Source organism: Cucumis sativus, chromosome 6, assembly GCF_000004075.3.
Source record: "Cucumis sativus cultivar 9930 chromosome 6, Cucumber_9930_V3, whole genome shotgun sequence".
In the NCBI taxonomy this organism is placed as follows: domain Eukaryota; kingdom Viridiplantae; phylum Streptophyta; class Magnoliopsida; order Cucurbitales; family Cucurbitaceae; genus Cucumis; species Cucumis sativus.
In genome coordinates this window covers 29,307,897-29,321,471 of record NC_026660.2, presented here as the reverse complement: position 1 = coordinate 29,321,471, position 13,575 = coordinate 29,307,897, and the positions used below count along the sequence as shown (strand labels likewise).

Here is a 13,575-nt window from a genome sequence, read left to right as displayed (position 1 = left end):
TAAGTGGAATACTAAACTTGTAGTATTTTCTTCTTTCTTTTTCTATTTTTGACAATCATCCAAAATTTAATTATAACCTTAGGGTAAATAGTTTATATATAATATTAAATTAGTAACACTATAAATAGGCGTGCCGTAAGATAACATTTCTGATTTTGTGCAGCATCTTACCCGCGCGTCTCCTGTAGAAGAAGGTCTACTGCTGATTGCCTCAACCGAAGCTGCTATCCTCCACACCGGCCTCTTCATCTTCCTTTCTCACACTACTTCACAGGTAACTCATTCCCCACAATTTTTCTTCAATCGTCTTTTAACTATCTTTGGATTTACTATGAACTTACCTTCAATTTTTTTTTTTTTTTTTTTTTTTTTTTAATTTTCTATTTCATTATTTATCTTCTTCGTCTTCGCTTTCTGTTATCTTCTATCCTTCCGTTCACCGCATGTGAAGTTGATTTGAATTTCTTGGATGATTGCGGGCGATTATTATAGATAAGGACGTTTGGCGGATAATCATGTATCTGCTAGTAAAGTATTTACTATATTTCTGAGAGGAACATAGAAGATACTTTCGGTTGGTCGTGTTTTTCTTGGGTTTAATAAATATCTGTAAATTTATGGTGTGTCATTAAGTTCTTCAATGTGTTTCAACGTACAATCAAGATTAATCATTGAAGTTATTTTGATTGATTATGATTTTCGACTTTTCCCAATTTGATTCCTGCTTGAGAAATCAAGTAATCAAGTGCTTTGGTTGTGGATTGGATATTCACATACAATCAATGTAATTAACTTAACTATCTTCAAATTCCGTTCTATTATCTGTATTTAGTGAAAAATATTAAAGTTCAAATTAAGACGGAAGGGACACAAGTAGAAAGTTTAGTAAGGTAAGTGCTTGATGACTTTGGTTTTTGTGGATAATTCACAGAATGTAATACCATGACCTAACGAGGATAAATACGGAACGAAGACGATTGGAAGAAACCTTTAGTCTATAATACAATGGCTTGGGAAAAAAACTTTTGATTTTTTGTTTTTATCCATTCTTAGCTGTATAGTAAATAATGTAGTTTTATGTTTTTATTCTCATTTGAATTTAATTATTAATTAATGTCACTGTATTTACGATAAGAACGGAGAGTAATAAGGTATCTGTAATTGATATTTAACGGAAGTTGGGGTTTTATGAAATAGCGGCAATAGTAATTCTATTCAGATTTAAATGACAGACATTGATACTAATAATTTTATTTAGATTTTAAACAATCAAGGACTTTAATTTAGTTTTTTTTATTATGTGAACGTTGATTTTTTTGACAAAAATAAAGAGTATAATCCTATGCGTAAAGGATCTTTTTTGCATTTTCTTCTAAATTGACAATCCTATGTGTTATGGATAGGAAATCCTCTCATGATATGCTAGTGGCTTGAGGGGTTTAGTTTAGGTTGTAGGAGAAACGAGCAAACTCCTAGTTGTAGAAAACACATTTCTTAATGCAAAATTAAGACCAGACAATTCAGATCAGTGAATTCATCAAGGAATGTGTTGAGAATCTTTTTATTTACTCGGTATAAGTATTAGAATGTGGATGCCTGGCTGGGCTAGTGTGGTTTCACAAATTGTAAGCTTCTACCTGAAGGCAATAGCAGAATCATTTCATTATCTCGCCTTTGAATTTTAAGTTTATTTTCATAGGAATGGTGGAAAAAGTGCATAATTGTTTTTTCAATTGAGCTTATTTTTATTTTGAACTTGTACTCTTTCTCTAAATCAGCCAATCTTCCTGTCATGGCGAAACGTGAAATTGTGGATCATGCTAGAAATTTTGCCATCATGGTCAGAGTCCAAGGCCCTGTGAGTCACTATCTTTCTTGCCCCTTTTCCATGTTCCCATGCTTCAATTTCCGTTGAGATGGTGAAAAATCAGCGAGCCTTATGATTTAGGACCCGAAGGGCCTGAAGATGCAAAAACATGCATTCCATCAGTATCAGTGAGAATTTCTTATCTGATAGATTGTTTTTTAGGGGTTGTATGTCTTTAACTTGGAAAATAATTAATGGATTCCCTTTACTTTTTTGGCATGTGAAGTTCTGGGAGGACAACTCTTTCAGCATCTGGAATGATATTACCTGAAACCCTTTATGACACCAGGGCCGCTAAGCATCTTGGTAATTATAAGGATCAATTTGCAACATTGGTTCTTACTGTTTCCTCCATTTTTGAGCCTTTTATGCCACTTCAACACAGAGATAAGATTCATAAGGTTAACTTCACTTACAATGCTGCAGAAGGGGGGAATTGTCACTGTTCTGGGTTTTGTTGTAGTTATAAAATTATTTTTTCCACTTCTTATGTATGTGATTAATTGGGTCAATTTATTTGATTAGCCTTTTTACGAGCTGCAGGGAAAGCCTGAGTTAATTCCTGGTGTTCAGATTGACATTATGGTTGAGGTATAATTTATAAGATTGTAAATTGTAATTGTATATTTGATAAATTCATAAGTTTTCTTGAATGGTTAATTTAGCATTCAAAACTCACATATGAATAATCCCTTGCGACACAGGGTATCTCGAGAGATTCTGATGTTAGCAAAACTCCTCACTGGCATGCTGCACACTTGTTGGCTTTGGTAGGCATTCATTTTTCTCACTATTTAGTTGGGATTCCAACAGTTTCATGAAATCCAAATTAGACTTCTATTTTTATGGGGTGAAGTTTAACTCACAGGGTAAATTTCTGTAATCATGGATAAGGTTCAGCCTTTATTTTTTATGTCAGTTTTATTTCAAGCTATAAGGTTTTCTGATCCCACTACCGTATAAAACAACGTTAAGTAAATTTAGGAGTATGTGTTCTTCCCAATAACACCATGTTTACTCACCTGCTCTGCCTCTGATAGTAAACATTTGCACATTTTGTTTTAATAATTTATTGCTTGTTTGAATTTATTTAGCTGGCATGCAATTGTTTTTTTTTGTCAATTTAGCTAACTGTATTTTGCAGTATGATATACCTACATCTGCCACTGCTCTTCAATCAGTCATGGATGCTTCCATAGATTCATTACATCAGAGATGGGAGGTCGGCTGGTCCTTGGCCTCATATACAAATGGTTCTCCATCTTTTAGGGATTCTCTTCGGGGACAGGTTTTAATATCTGCTGTCTTTTATTTATGAACTAAAACAATACTCTTTGAAGAAATGAACCTAACGCTTGATAAATGAAATTTGAAGGTTGTTCGAGTTAATATTCTATTAAACAAATTTTCTCTAGGAAGAGCTATCATACCACATTTGTAAGAGTTTAGCATGGTGAGTGGTCCTTTGGTTGATAAAATAGTTTAATTGTCATACATATTTCCCTTTCTCTTGTAATCTATATAGTATATATCACAAGACAACTCAGGTAATCGTTATATAAAACTATAAAAGGTTCACTTGCAATGTAGGTAGAATTCTGTATCGCCACCTAGAAGAAGCTACAGCATTTGCACATTGTCAAATTGAATTTGCTTGTAACAACTAACTGAATCGATACCCATTTAACCAAAAAAAAAAAAAAAAAAACCTTTTATTAATTTGGTGGAAAGTGCAACAAAAGCAGGGTTAGGATGAAGCCAAATATAATGCTCAAATGAGGCACCCACCTAGATCAAAACTGAGAGTTCCATTATGCTTCGCAGAGTGTCCCAAGTTGTTTTAACTCTATTTGGGAAACAATAGAAAAAGAAAGAGAGCCATCAATAAATTTAATATAATTGCACTTATTTTGTTTTGCTTCCATACTTATGCCTTCCCCCCCCCCCCCCCCCCCCCCCCCCCCAATTTTAAGTCTCCTTAGTGTAGTTTCTGGTTCATTTTCAGATTGAAAATGAAAAGAGAACTTCTGTTGGTAGCCAGAAATTTTTGGATTTGGAGGGATCTAGCAAGAACAATGACTTAACAATAAGAATCGCCATTCTTGGTGTTCCCTCACTCTCAAAGGTGAATTCCTACCTCTCCTTACCTGTCATTCATTAGAAAATTTCAATTCTATAGATTGCAGGATAGGTTAGGCATTTCATGAATGTTTATAGCGTTAGCTTTGTCTTTTTTACTTGTAATGTCTACTGCTAGTTACTAATATTTGAGTTCTTTCTAGGACATGCCAAACATAAGTATATCTCCCTCAAGGCAGAGAGGATCCTTTCTTCTTGCTGTTGGTTCTCCTTTTGGTGTTCTATCACCAGTGCATTTTCTTAACAGGTATATCTGTTACATAGTTCATACAATTTTACCCTTGAGTTCTCAAACAGTTCCAGACTAGCAAACTTTTAGGACTCTATTCACACTTAAATTTTGTTAAATCCTAGATGCTCCCGTTCCTCTCTTGTTTTTCTAGTTCAGTTAGTATCGGTTTCAGCATGATTAAATGGAATACTGGAATGTCACTGAAGATGTTAGTAGTTGATTGATTACAAATTCTGCAGATGGCTGTAGAAGATTTTCTCTTCTTTCATATTTAACAATGGTGACATGTTTCTGAATTTACTTGTCTATTTTTTGTTTGCCAATCCTAATTGCTTTCAAGGGGTAAATATACTGTCAAATAATTCAGGTTGAGTCTGTTATTGCATCTGCTGTCTGTTGTGTGACTAGTAGTCTTTGATTTTTTGACCAAATTAGCTTATCGGTCGGATCAATTTCCAATTGCTACCCTCCTAGCTCATTGAGCAAGTCATTACTGATGGCTGACATGCGGTGTCTTCCTGGTATGTTTATCTTTCTGTTCTATTGTATTCTGTTTTCTTCTGGTGGTTTCTTTCTTACAACTATGATACTTTCTCTGGTAGGAATGGAGGGCTGTCCAGTTTTTGATGAAAAAGCACGTCTCATTGGTGTTCTGATTAGGCCACTTGTGCATTATATGACTGGTGCTGAGATTCAGGTATAATGAATCTGTTTGCCTCTTTACATGCTATTAATTTAATTGCACTCGGAGTTATTGCATTGTGTGAGACTCTAGGCTTGGTAACAGCTGTTGATTCCATGGGGAGCCATCGCAACTGCTTGCAGTGGTCTACTGCTAGGTACTTGTAATGTTGGAGAAAGGATTGACAACGACAACAGGTGTATTGGTGCTGTGGGGAATATGGCAGTGAATAAGGAACAAAAACTTGAGGGAGGCTTCAGCAGTATTCAAGAAAGTTCTGGCTGTTCTCGTCCTTTCCCATTTAAAATTGAGAAGGCAGTGGCTTCTGTTTGTCTTGTTACAATGGGCGAAGGAATATGGGCATCTGGCGTTTTGCTCAACAGCCAAGGCCTAATACTCACGAATGCCCACTTGATAGAGCCATGGAGATTTGGGAAAACAAATGTTGGTGGAGAAAAATCAATCGAAAATGCCAAGCTGCTGCAGTCCCACACTGAGCATTCTCCGTGTTCAATGAATAACAGTGTTTTTGGCGGCCAAGAGATTGGAAATATAGAACCAAATGCCTCTAAAAATGGAAATATTCTTCTCCACAACCAACTTGAGGATAATAAGTTAAGTTTTCCTAACTATGGCCGTAGAAACTTGCATGTTCGCTTGAGTCATGCAGAGCCTTGGATATGGTGTGATGCTAAATTGTTATACATCTGCAAGGGATCTTGGGATGTTGCCCTCTTGCAGCTCGAGCAAATACCAGAGCAGCTCTCCCCTATTACAATGGATTGTTCTTGCCCAACCTCAGGGTCAAAGATACATGTTATTGGGCATGGACTGTTGGGACCGAAATCTGGTATCTCTTTCATCTAATTTATTGGTCTATTATTATTGTTGTGTGATCTTTTAGTTTGCCATGGTTCATGTTGGTGTTGGAAAAAGTTTTGTTCCGGGATTAGGGATGAACCGGATGAAGGAGCCTTTTCTTCTTATCCAGTTTAGACCATTTAAATAGTTTTAATAGTCATTCTGCAGTCATCATCATTATTCTTTGATGGGTTACTTGATTGCCTAAAAGGATTCCTTGAAAGAAAAAGAACGTGTTATTTCTAATTATACAGATGAAGTGGTGTTCCACTGAATAATGGCTGTCTACATTTTCATCTGGATGGGATAACTAATTTTCTAGCGTTCCTGTTTTTTCTATTGGGAAAATATCAATTTATACCCATAAACAAGAACTTGTATCAATTTAATCAAAACTAATAATTGTATTAATTTAAAATCCTGAACTTCTCTTATTTAAATATTAAGTAAAGTGTATCAATTTATAGCCTCCATTACATTTCATTTGGACAAACATAAAATTATTAACTAAACTCCTAAATGTAACAAAACAAATATTGTCCATGTGTGTAAGAATTGATACAATGAAGATTTTCATAGGTAATCTTAATAATGCGCCATTCTAAAACTTTTGGAGTTTATGGATAGAAGTATATGTTTCACATGATATTTTTAAAACAAATTATGCAAGTTGATATTTTCCTTTTTCTTTTTACACAGAAATTAATTTACTAATGTCTCGAGAAACATATGATAAATATTTATATTTTACATTATCTGACACTAGTTTGAATTTTGTTAGGCTTGTCCCCTTCTGTTTGCTCTGGTGTGGTGTCTAATGTGGTGAAAGCAAAGATTCCCTCATCTTATCACAAAGGAGATTCGTTAGAATATTTTCCTGCGATGCTTGAAACAACCGCTGCAGTGCACCCTGGTGGTAGTGGGGGTGCTGTTGTCAATTCAGAAGGCCATATGATTGGACTTGTTACAAGGTACGGTGCAATAAACAAAGATCAAACCGTCCATATTAGGTTAGCTTATAAAATGCTGCTCTTACTATTGAAAATGGAACTGGTGAACTTATAGGGTCATAGAGTTTTCCAGATATGTTGAAGTATTCAGTCTATTAGGGTAAAAAAACGAACTATTCATTGTGTTTGAAATAGAAACAAGGAATCATTTTTCCATTTAAATTGCTATTGACTTGAGAATTGAAATGGCAAAATGTATGAAAACCTATTCATTAAACTGGATGAAACCGTTTGGAAGCTGACTCTGTTTCGACTTCAGCTTTCTTCATTTTTCATTTTTCAATTGCCCTCCTAGTTTTAGGAGATTAGAGCTATAATTTTATTTTCCTTTCTAGTCTCTCTTTTTAGCTATCTGCTTATTTCATCGAGGTATTTATTTGTGATTTTTATCTTGCATCATGCTCCACATATAATATCCTTGATGGATGGAAGTGAATAACTGCTTTTAAATGAATACTGACCTTTTAATTTTAGCCGCCATAAAACCTGGGAAACCTTTAATGATTCTTCTGGTTCTTGTACGTGCAAATTTGCTTAGCCTCTCATCATTACTCAAGGCGTGTAGGACCAATTTAGTTTTGTTTGTGGGCAGCTATTCTTAGGTATATTGTTCAGTTTTATTTGGCCGATGCTTTCAATTGTTTGATTGGTATCTCTTTATCCATATACCAATAAGAGGAGAGGATTTCTACTGGAAATTAATAATTTGTTTGAAATGTTGATACAGCAATGCAAGGCATGGGCGAGGAGTTATTATTCCACACTTGAACTTCAGCATACCATGTGCAGCTTTGGAACCCATCCATAGGTTCTCCAAAGGTTTCCCAGCTGAATTTAATCGTATTGTGTGGCTTGACCAACTTTTGTCATTTACGTTCTATGACCATAAATTACCACAGCATGAGTCCTATTTCTAATTTATAGCGGTTCGTTTTTTCACTTACAGACATGGAGGATCTCTCAGTTGTAAAAGTTCTGGATGAACCAAATGAGCAGCTTTCTTCTATATGGGCATTGATGTCACAGCGATCTCCCAAGCCCTCTCCTCCACCAGGTCTCCCTCAATTGCTAGGCGAAGACCATGAATCAAAAGGGAAAGGTTCTCGATTTGCAAAGTTCATCGCCGAACAGCGTGAAGTACTCCGAAAGCCAACTCTTCATAACGAGGGGGAAAGGCTGCTTCCATCTGATATAGTCCGTAGCAAGTTATGACACCATTATTAAAACAGGTGCATTTTTCAATCTTTTAATGGGAACTACTGGTTCAGCGTTGCTTTTGGTTTCGGGTGTTTGGTATAATTTTATTCTTTATCTTTATATGAATTGGTTCCGTGACATTACCCTTTAGAGATGAGGACATCTCATTTGTAATTTTTTTTAAAAAAAGTTGCAAATATAATAATTAAACTTATTGCAATATACTCCATTATTATTTCTTAAATTGCTATCTATTATAATTATCTTTTTCTTTTTATAATCTAAAAAGCAATGACGAATGATATAGGAAATGTGGCAAATCAAATATTTGAAATATGTCTTCTCTCTCTTTTTTTTTCTTGGATTGACACTTTGTTAAACTTTTATTGGATTAAATGTTAAAGCTTGCCCATAAATTACATAACAACAAACTAAAACAGATAACACTTTTTGACACATCAACCATATGATAAAGTGAGGTTAACAGGGCCACTTTGATTTAGAAATTTGAAAATAGAGGATTTAATACATTTGTGTTGTAGATTAGAAAATTAAAATTAAACGTTCAAAATGCATTTGATAATATATTTAGAAATGAAGAAACTAATTATAATTTTTAATATTTATCGAGTATGTGTTAAAAATTTTGTTTCAAGATGAAATATTATATTTGTTAATCTTTTTATATATTCTTCTTTCAGTATAGCTATGTACTTCAAAATCTAAAGGTAACAAATATTTTTAAGATGTTATTTTCAGAATTTGTAGCATTTAAATTACAAAATTTATAGTCTATTAAACGCACATGCAATATTTTATGTATGAGTTTAACCATTTGAGTAGGCTGCCAACTCGACTTCAATTTAGTTGTCTCTATTACTTCATTTCTTTAGGTAAGTATAAGAGAATTTGAACTTTTAACCTTAGGAGGAGTATGTGTCAAACGAATCTCAACTTTAAAAGAAAAAATAAATATAAATTATCGATGAAATACACTCATTTTAACTTTGCTCTTATTTTTTAATATAACTCATCAAAAACTTCTATGAATTATTACAAAGTTTAAAAATAAGTCTCTACTAACCTATTTATGGTTTAGAAAAAAATTAAGTCCCCTATACTTTGGCTATTTTATCAACCAAGACGTCACATATGATATGTGGGGTAGAGATTAAACTTTTAACATTTTTATCCATCTTTATGTCAATTGGGTTACATGACTCTCTCTACGTATTGTTAAATTAGACATAAAGAAATTAATCCATTGAATGTTAGCTTTTTTTAAATGCTAAAATGTATATCACTATCATTGTTACATAAATTTTTTCTTTCAAACCATCTTTTGATCGTAACTTCTTCGTTTTCATATCTAATTTGAATGGTTCAAAATGTACTGAATTGTTTTGTTGAGTTATACAATATGGACTTCTAATCACTTCTAGTTTAGAAGATTGGAGGCTTGTTGGAATTGTAGTTACTCAAGTTGGGTGTTCTCAAGTTTGTTGATTCTTTTACATTAACAAAATGAAGATATTTTTTTAAAACAAATAACTTCATCTCAAACCTGAAAAAAGAAAGTTTTTCTTTAAACAAAAACTTACGAAACAGTAAAGATTACAAATATTTTAAAGCTAAAAGGTTAAAAAAAATTGTTATCACTTGTCTAAGTTTAAGATGAAACTGTGATGAAATTAAAAATTTAGAGAAAATGGATGGAAGTTTCACGTTAAATCGAATACAAGATTTTGGATTTTACATTACCATTTTCACTACATTTACCCACTAATTTTAACTCATTATATAATATAATAGATGAACATATCCCAAAACTGAGCCCTAATTATTTCAATGCAAAATTAGGGCTTTACCCACTCAGAATCGTCAATAATTTAATATCATCATTTCAAAATACAAAGTTCAACAAAAGTGTTGGTTTTAATTAAAGTTTGAATTTCACAGCAATGTCTCACAAATATAAGTTAGATAATAATGTTACATTTTGACTTTATAGTTTTAAGTTTTTGTTTCCATTTTACCTCTAAATTTCAAATTTTTCACTTTTTAATATTTGTTTTTTTTACTAAATAGTCTCTTAATTAATTTATAAGAATTAAAACAACTTTTTTTTTCTAATTTTTCATTTCACATGGGCCAAAGTTAAGTAAAATCCAAAGTTAAAAGAGTAAAAAATATATATATAAGATGATACATCATGATACTTTTTGGTTGCCCTAGGTAATTTCTTTTACAAAACATCATTAATTAATATAACAAACTACAATTAAATTAAACACATAGGCCGGCTTCCATACATAACCTACAGCTACAATGTTAAAGAAAAAGAAAGAAAGATATCCCACACAGATTTTAGTGATATGTGACTGAGGCAAAAAGTACCATAAACCATCTGATCATCTCTTTGTTATCTATTTACTTATTATTATTATGATTACAAAGAGGGCTATAAATTGGGTTTTCTTTTGATGACAGAAGAGAGAAAGCATAAAAATTCATTTTTCATCACGGTGGCCGCCGGTGACTGGTGACCAGAATAACCAGAATGACCTGTGACTCTCTCTCAACACAAAATTAACTCCAATAACGAGCAGCTCTTTCTTCTTTTCTTCTTCTTCTTCTTCTTATTCTTCATTAGTAATGAGTGTATCATTATTGTTATTTATTATTAATTAGGTAATTAGTGGACACAGTGAGAGTGTGTGTGGTTCAATTAGTGGAGGATTGGCCATGAAAATCCGGTAAGATTTTACGGCGGCGTTCATTGTGACCAGCCAAACGCATCCGGCAGCTTCTCTTTGTGTCATCGAATTCCGATAATGCATGAAACCTGTCATCATAATACAACTAAACCATCTCCCTTTTCCATTCCCATCTAATATATTTAATTCACATTTAATGCGTATTTAATATAATCCTCCACACCCTTTCATATTTTCAATTTTACTTCCCTCTAATTTATTTTTCCACCATTATTGTTATAGGCTACAGCTAGTGAGAAATTCATATGCACATCACAGAAAATAAAAAAGTAGAACTATTTGCCAAAAATAAATTTTAATAGATTTTCCTCTATTTTTATAATAATTTCAAAAAAAATGTCACTATATTAAAACTACCCTATTCACATTCTAATAATTTCCAACAAATATATTTTCGACCACTAAATTAACTCTATTGTGAAGCAAACTATTTTAAGTATCCAACATAATTAAAAGTGTTAACACTAAAATGAATAGTTCCTCACCAATCACACAAAACCCTATGTCACAATTGTTCTCTAATTTTAAGAAAGCGAAAGCTTTAAAATCACTGTGAGAATATAGCATTAATTGTATCACTCACTCAAACCCACTTGAATTTAAAAGTTATTACAACTAAAATTGATTCATTTAGTCTTAACAATAATGTAAAACCTTTCAATCTCTATTCAAGAGGGAAAAAAAAAATCCAAATTTACCAACTTTAATTTAAACAAACTTAATTAACCATTAAGAATATATAATATAACAGTACTTTGTTAAAACTTCAGACCTTAAAAATGAAGGTCAATCTTTTTTAAAAAAAATAAAATTGATAGTCAATAACTATTATATTAATGGGCATTTTACTATCTTGATTGAAAAGTAATTACTATAGGTAATAAAACCATTTGGGTGACATAATCACCATTAAACACAACTTTTTTTTTTTCAAAAAAGATAATATTAAATTATACATGTTTCATGTTCAATAGAAAATTCAAAAAAGAATTGACTCAACACTTTAGTGTATAAATGGAAATTAAAATGTCTTCCCCCTTAATAGAATACTTGAATATTAGATTTATTCCATAAATAGTGAAACATTTTGATAAAGATTAAAAAAACAATACTAATTTAAGAGATCCAGATTAGGGTTTTCTTAAAAAAAATTATTTGAGAGAAAAAAAAAAAAGAGGAAGCTTTCTTTCTTACCTACTACACTGCTGGCAAAATCGCTGTTCCAATCCGGCCAGAATCACCACAGCCGCCCTGGAGTGGAACTCGCAGACCTTGTGGCGGCGGTGGTACGGTTTTGCACCGGTCAGATCAGCATTGCAGCCATCGGCTTGGCAACGTGCCACCGTTGACCTTCCCCCTCCGCCACCACCCCGAGCACTGGTTAAACCAGATCTCCTCCTCCTCTCATTATCTACAAACCCTATTTCTTCGTTGTCGTTATCGTCGTCGTCATCATCTACAATCATGTCCTCCCAACCTTGATCTTCTGAGTTTGCCATTTTCTAAGAGAAGTCTTATATGTGTAGAACAAGTTAGAAGAACCACATGACTATATATATAATATAAACTATAATGGAAATGAAAGTGAATGAAAGAGACCACACCTTGTATTTTTTTTTCTTTGCTTTTTCTTTTTTTACTATAATAGGTTTCTAGTCTTTCAATTTCTTTTGAACAAATATATACCTCAGTATATTTGGTTAGAAAATTAGATGTTTAAAAATCTATTAAATACTTTTTCTATTTCTTACCAAAAAAAAAAAAAAAAAGAAAAAATTAAAAGACACACATATATTAAAAAGTTCAACCTTATATAATTAATTTAATCCATTAATTAATGATTAATTGTATATATTTCTATATATTTGGTGTCCTTGTCCAAGTGCTATTCTTTTCTTTCACTTGTGTGGTTGCTGCTTCTTCAAAAATTAAAGAATTGCTTTTTAAGTTTGGAGGATTCTCTTTTGAGTCTTATTCAATCATTCACTTCATTAAACTATTAAAAAAAAACTTACCAATGAATTTATAGTATTCTTTGGTGGAGATGGAGATTTGAACTTGAATCTCTAACCCTCTTGGTGCAATTGGTAATATTCGTTCGTGATAATAACGTGGATAGTGCGACATGATATACATGTATCTCTATATATCTTTTAGCTTTAGATATTATAAATTTGTTTTATGAACGTTAATGTTTGTGTTTAATATAGATATATTCCTAAATTTTACAAACACATTCAAATATTTTTAAAACAAGGGAACATTAATATTGAATTTTGCGTCTAATAATTCTTTTTTTCAAAAATATCTAACAAAGATTATCGTTGTTTTTTTTAAAGATTATTATGAATGGTGTCTAGTTAATTAGGATTCATGAATTTTAGAAAACTTATTTATATTAGACCTAAGATATATATATATAAAAAAAAAGAATAATTTATATTTAGATACATGATAGTTCAAAGATTAATTTAAAAAGTTGTTTAAAGTACTTCATGACATGCTTGACACAAATTTAAAATTTGATAGACTAAAGTTGTAATGCGTAACCTAAAATTCTATATGTATCACATCAAGAATAAAAAATATTTTATGAGAGTGACTTAGTGTAGCTTGTGTTCCATCTCAACATTATATGAAAATTCTTCAGCCTTATCATTGGACAAACTCAAAGTAAACTTTACAATTACAGTCCAAACTCCATCCTACGAATTGCTAAAAACAATACAAAAAGAACAAAAAGTTGACTACTTTCAACTTCACCATATACACACAGACATAATTATTTGGAATTAACTAACCAACATAAA

At 32.3% G+C, this 13,575-nt stretch overlaps 2 protein-coding genes across 14 annotated transcripts; one reads left to right on the top strand and one right to left on the bottom strand.

Annotated features, from left to right (window-relative positions):
• Nucleotides 1–140: 140 nt before the first annotated feature.
• Nucleotides 141–8,212, top strand: LOC101204270 (glyoxysomal processing protease, glyoxysomal). Of its 13 annotated transcripts, XR_004217324.1 has the most exons (16): nucleotides 141–274; nucleotides 1,779–1,858; nucleotides 1,949–1,995; nucleotides 2,094–2,268; nucleotides 2,393–2,458; nucleotides 2,572–2,637; nucleotides 3,012–3,155; nucleotides 3,873–3,992; nucleotides 4,150–4,253; nucleotides 4,674–4,759; nucleotides 4,841–4,935; nucleotides 5,026–5,770; nucleotides 6,563–6,752; nucleotides 7,330–7,393; nucleotides 7,519–7,610; nucleotides 7,738–7,756. XR_004217324.1 is itself a non-coding variant. In XM_011659913.2 (15 exons), exons 2-15 carry the CDS (start codon nucleotides 1,793–1,795, stop codon nucleotides 8,001–8,003), a joined length of 2,244 nt encoding a protein of 747 aa, XP_011658215.1. In that variant the 5' UTR covers nucleotides 141–274; nucleotides 1,779–1,792; the 3' UTR covers nucleotides 8,004–8,212. The 13 variants fall into 13 exon arrangements, 12 of the variants coding, with proteins under 12 accessions (XP_011658215.1, XP_031742817.1, XP_031742818.1 ...); XM_011659913.2 differs by lacking the exon at nucleotides 7,330–7,393 and having other exon boundaries at nucleotides 2,411–2,458; nucleotides 7,738–8,212; XM_031886957.1 differs by lacking the exon at nucleotides 7,330–7,393 and having other exon boundaries at nucleotides 2,411–2,458; nucleotides 7,519–7,631; nucleotides 7,738–8,212.
• A 2,052-nt stretch (nucleotides 8,213–10,264) lies between these two features.
• On the bottom strand, nucleotides 10,265–12,355 carry LOC101204516 (squamosa promoter-binding protein 1). Its single transcript, XM_004134905.3, has 2 exons — nucleotides 11,960–12,355; nucleotides 10,265–10,833 (listed from the first exon to the last, which is right to left on the bottom strand). Exons 1-2 carry the CDS (start codon nucleotides 12,262–12,264, stop codon nucleotides 10,713–10,715), a joined length of 426 nt encoding a protein of 141 aa, XP_004134953.1. The 5' UTR covers nucleotides 12,265–12,355; the 3' UTR covers nucleotides 10,265–10,712.
• Nucleotides 12,356–13,575: the final 1,220 nt, after the last annotated feature.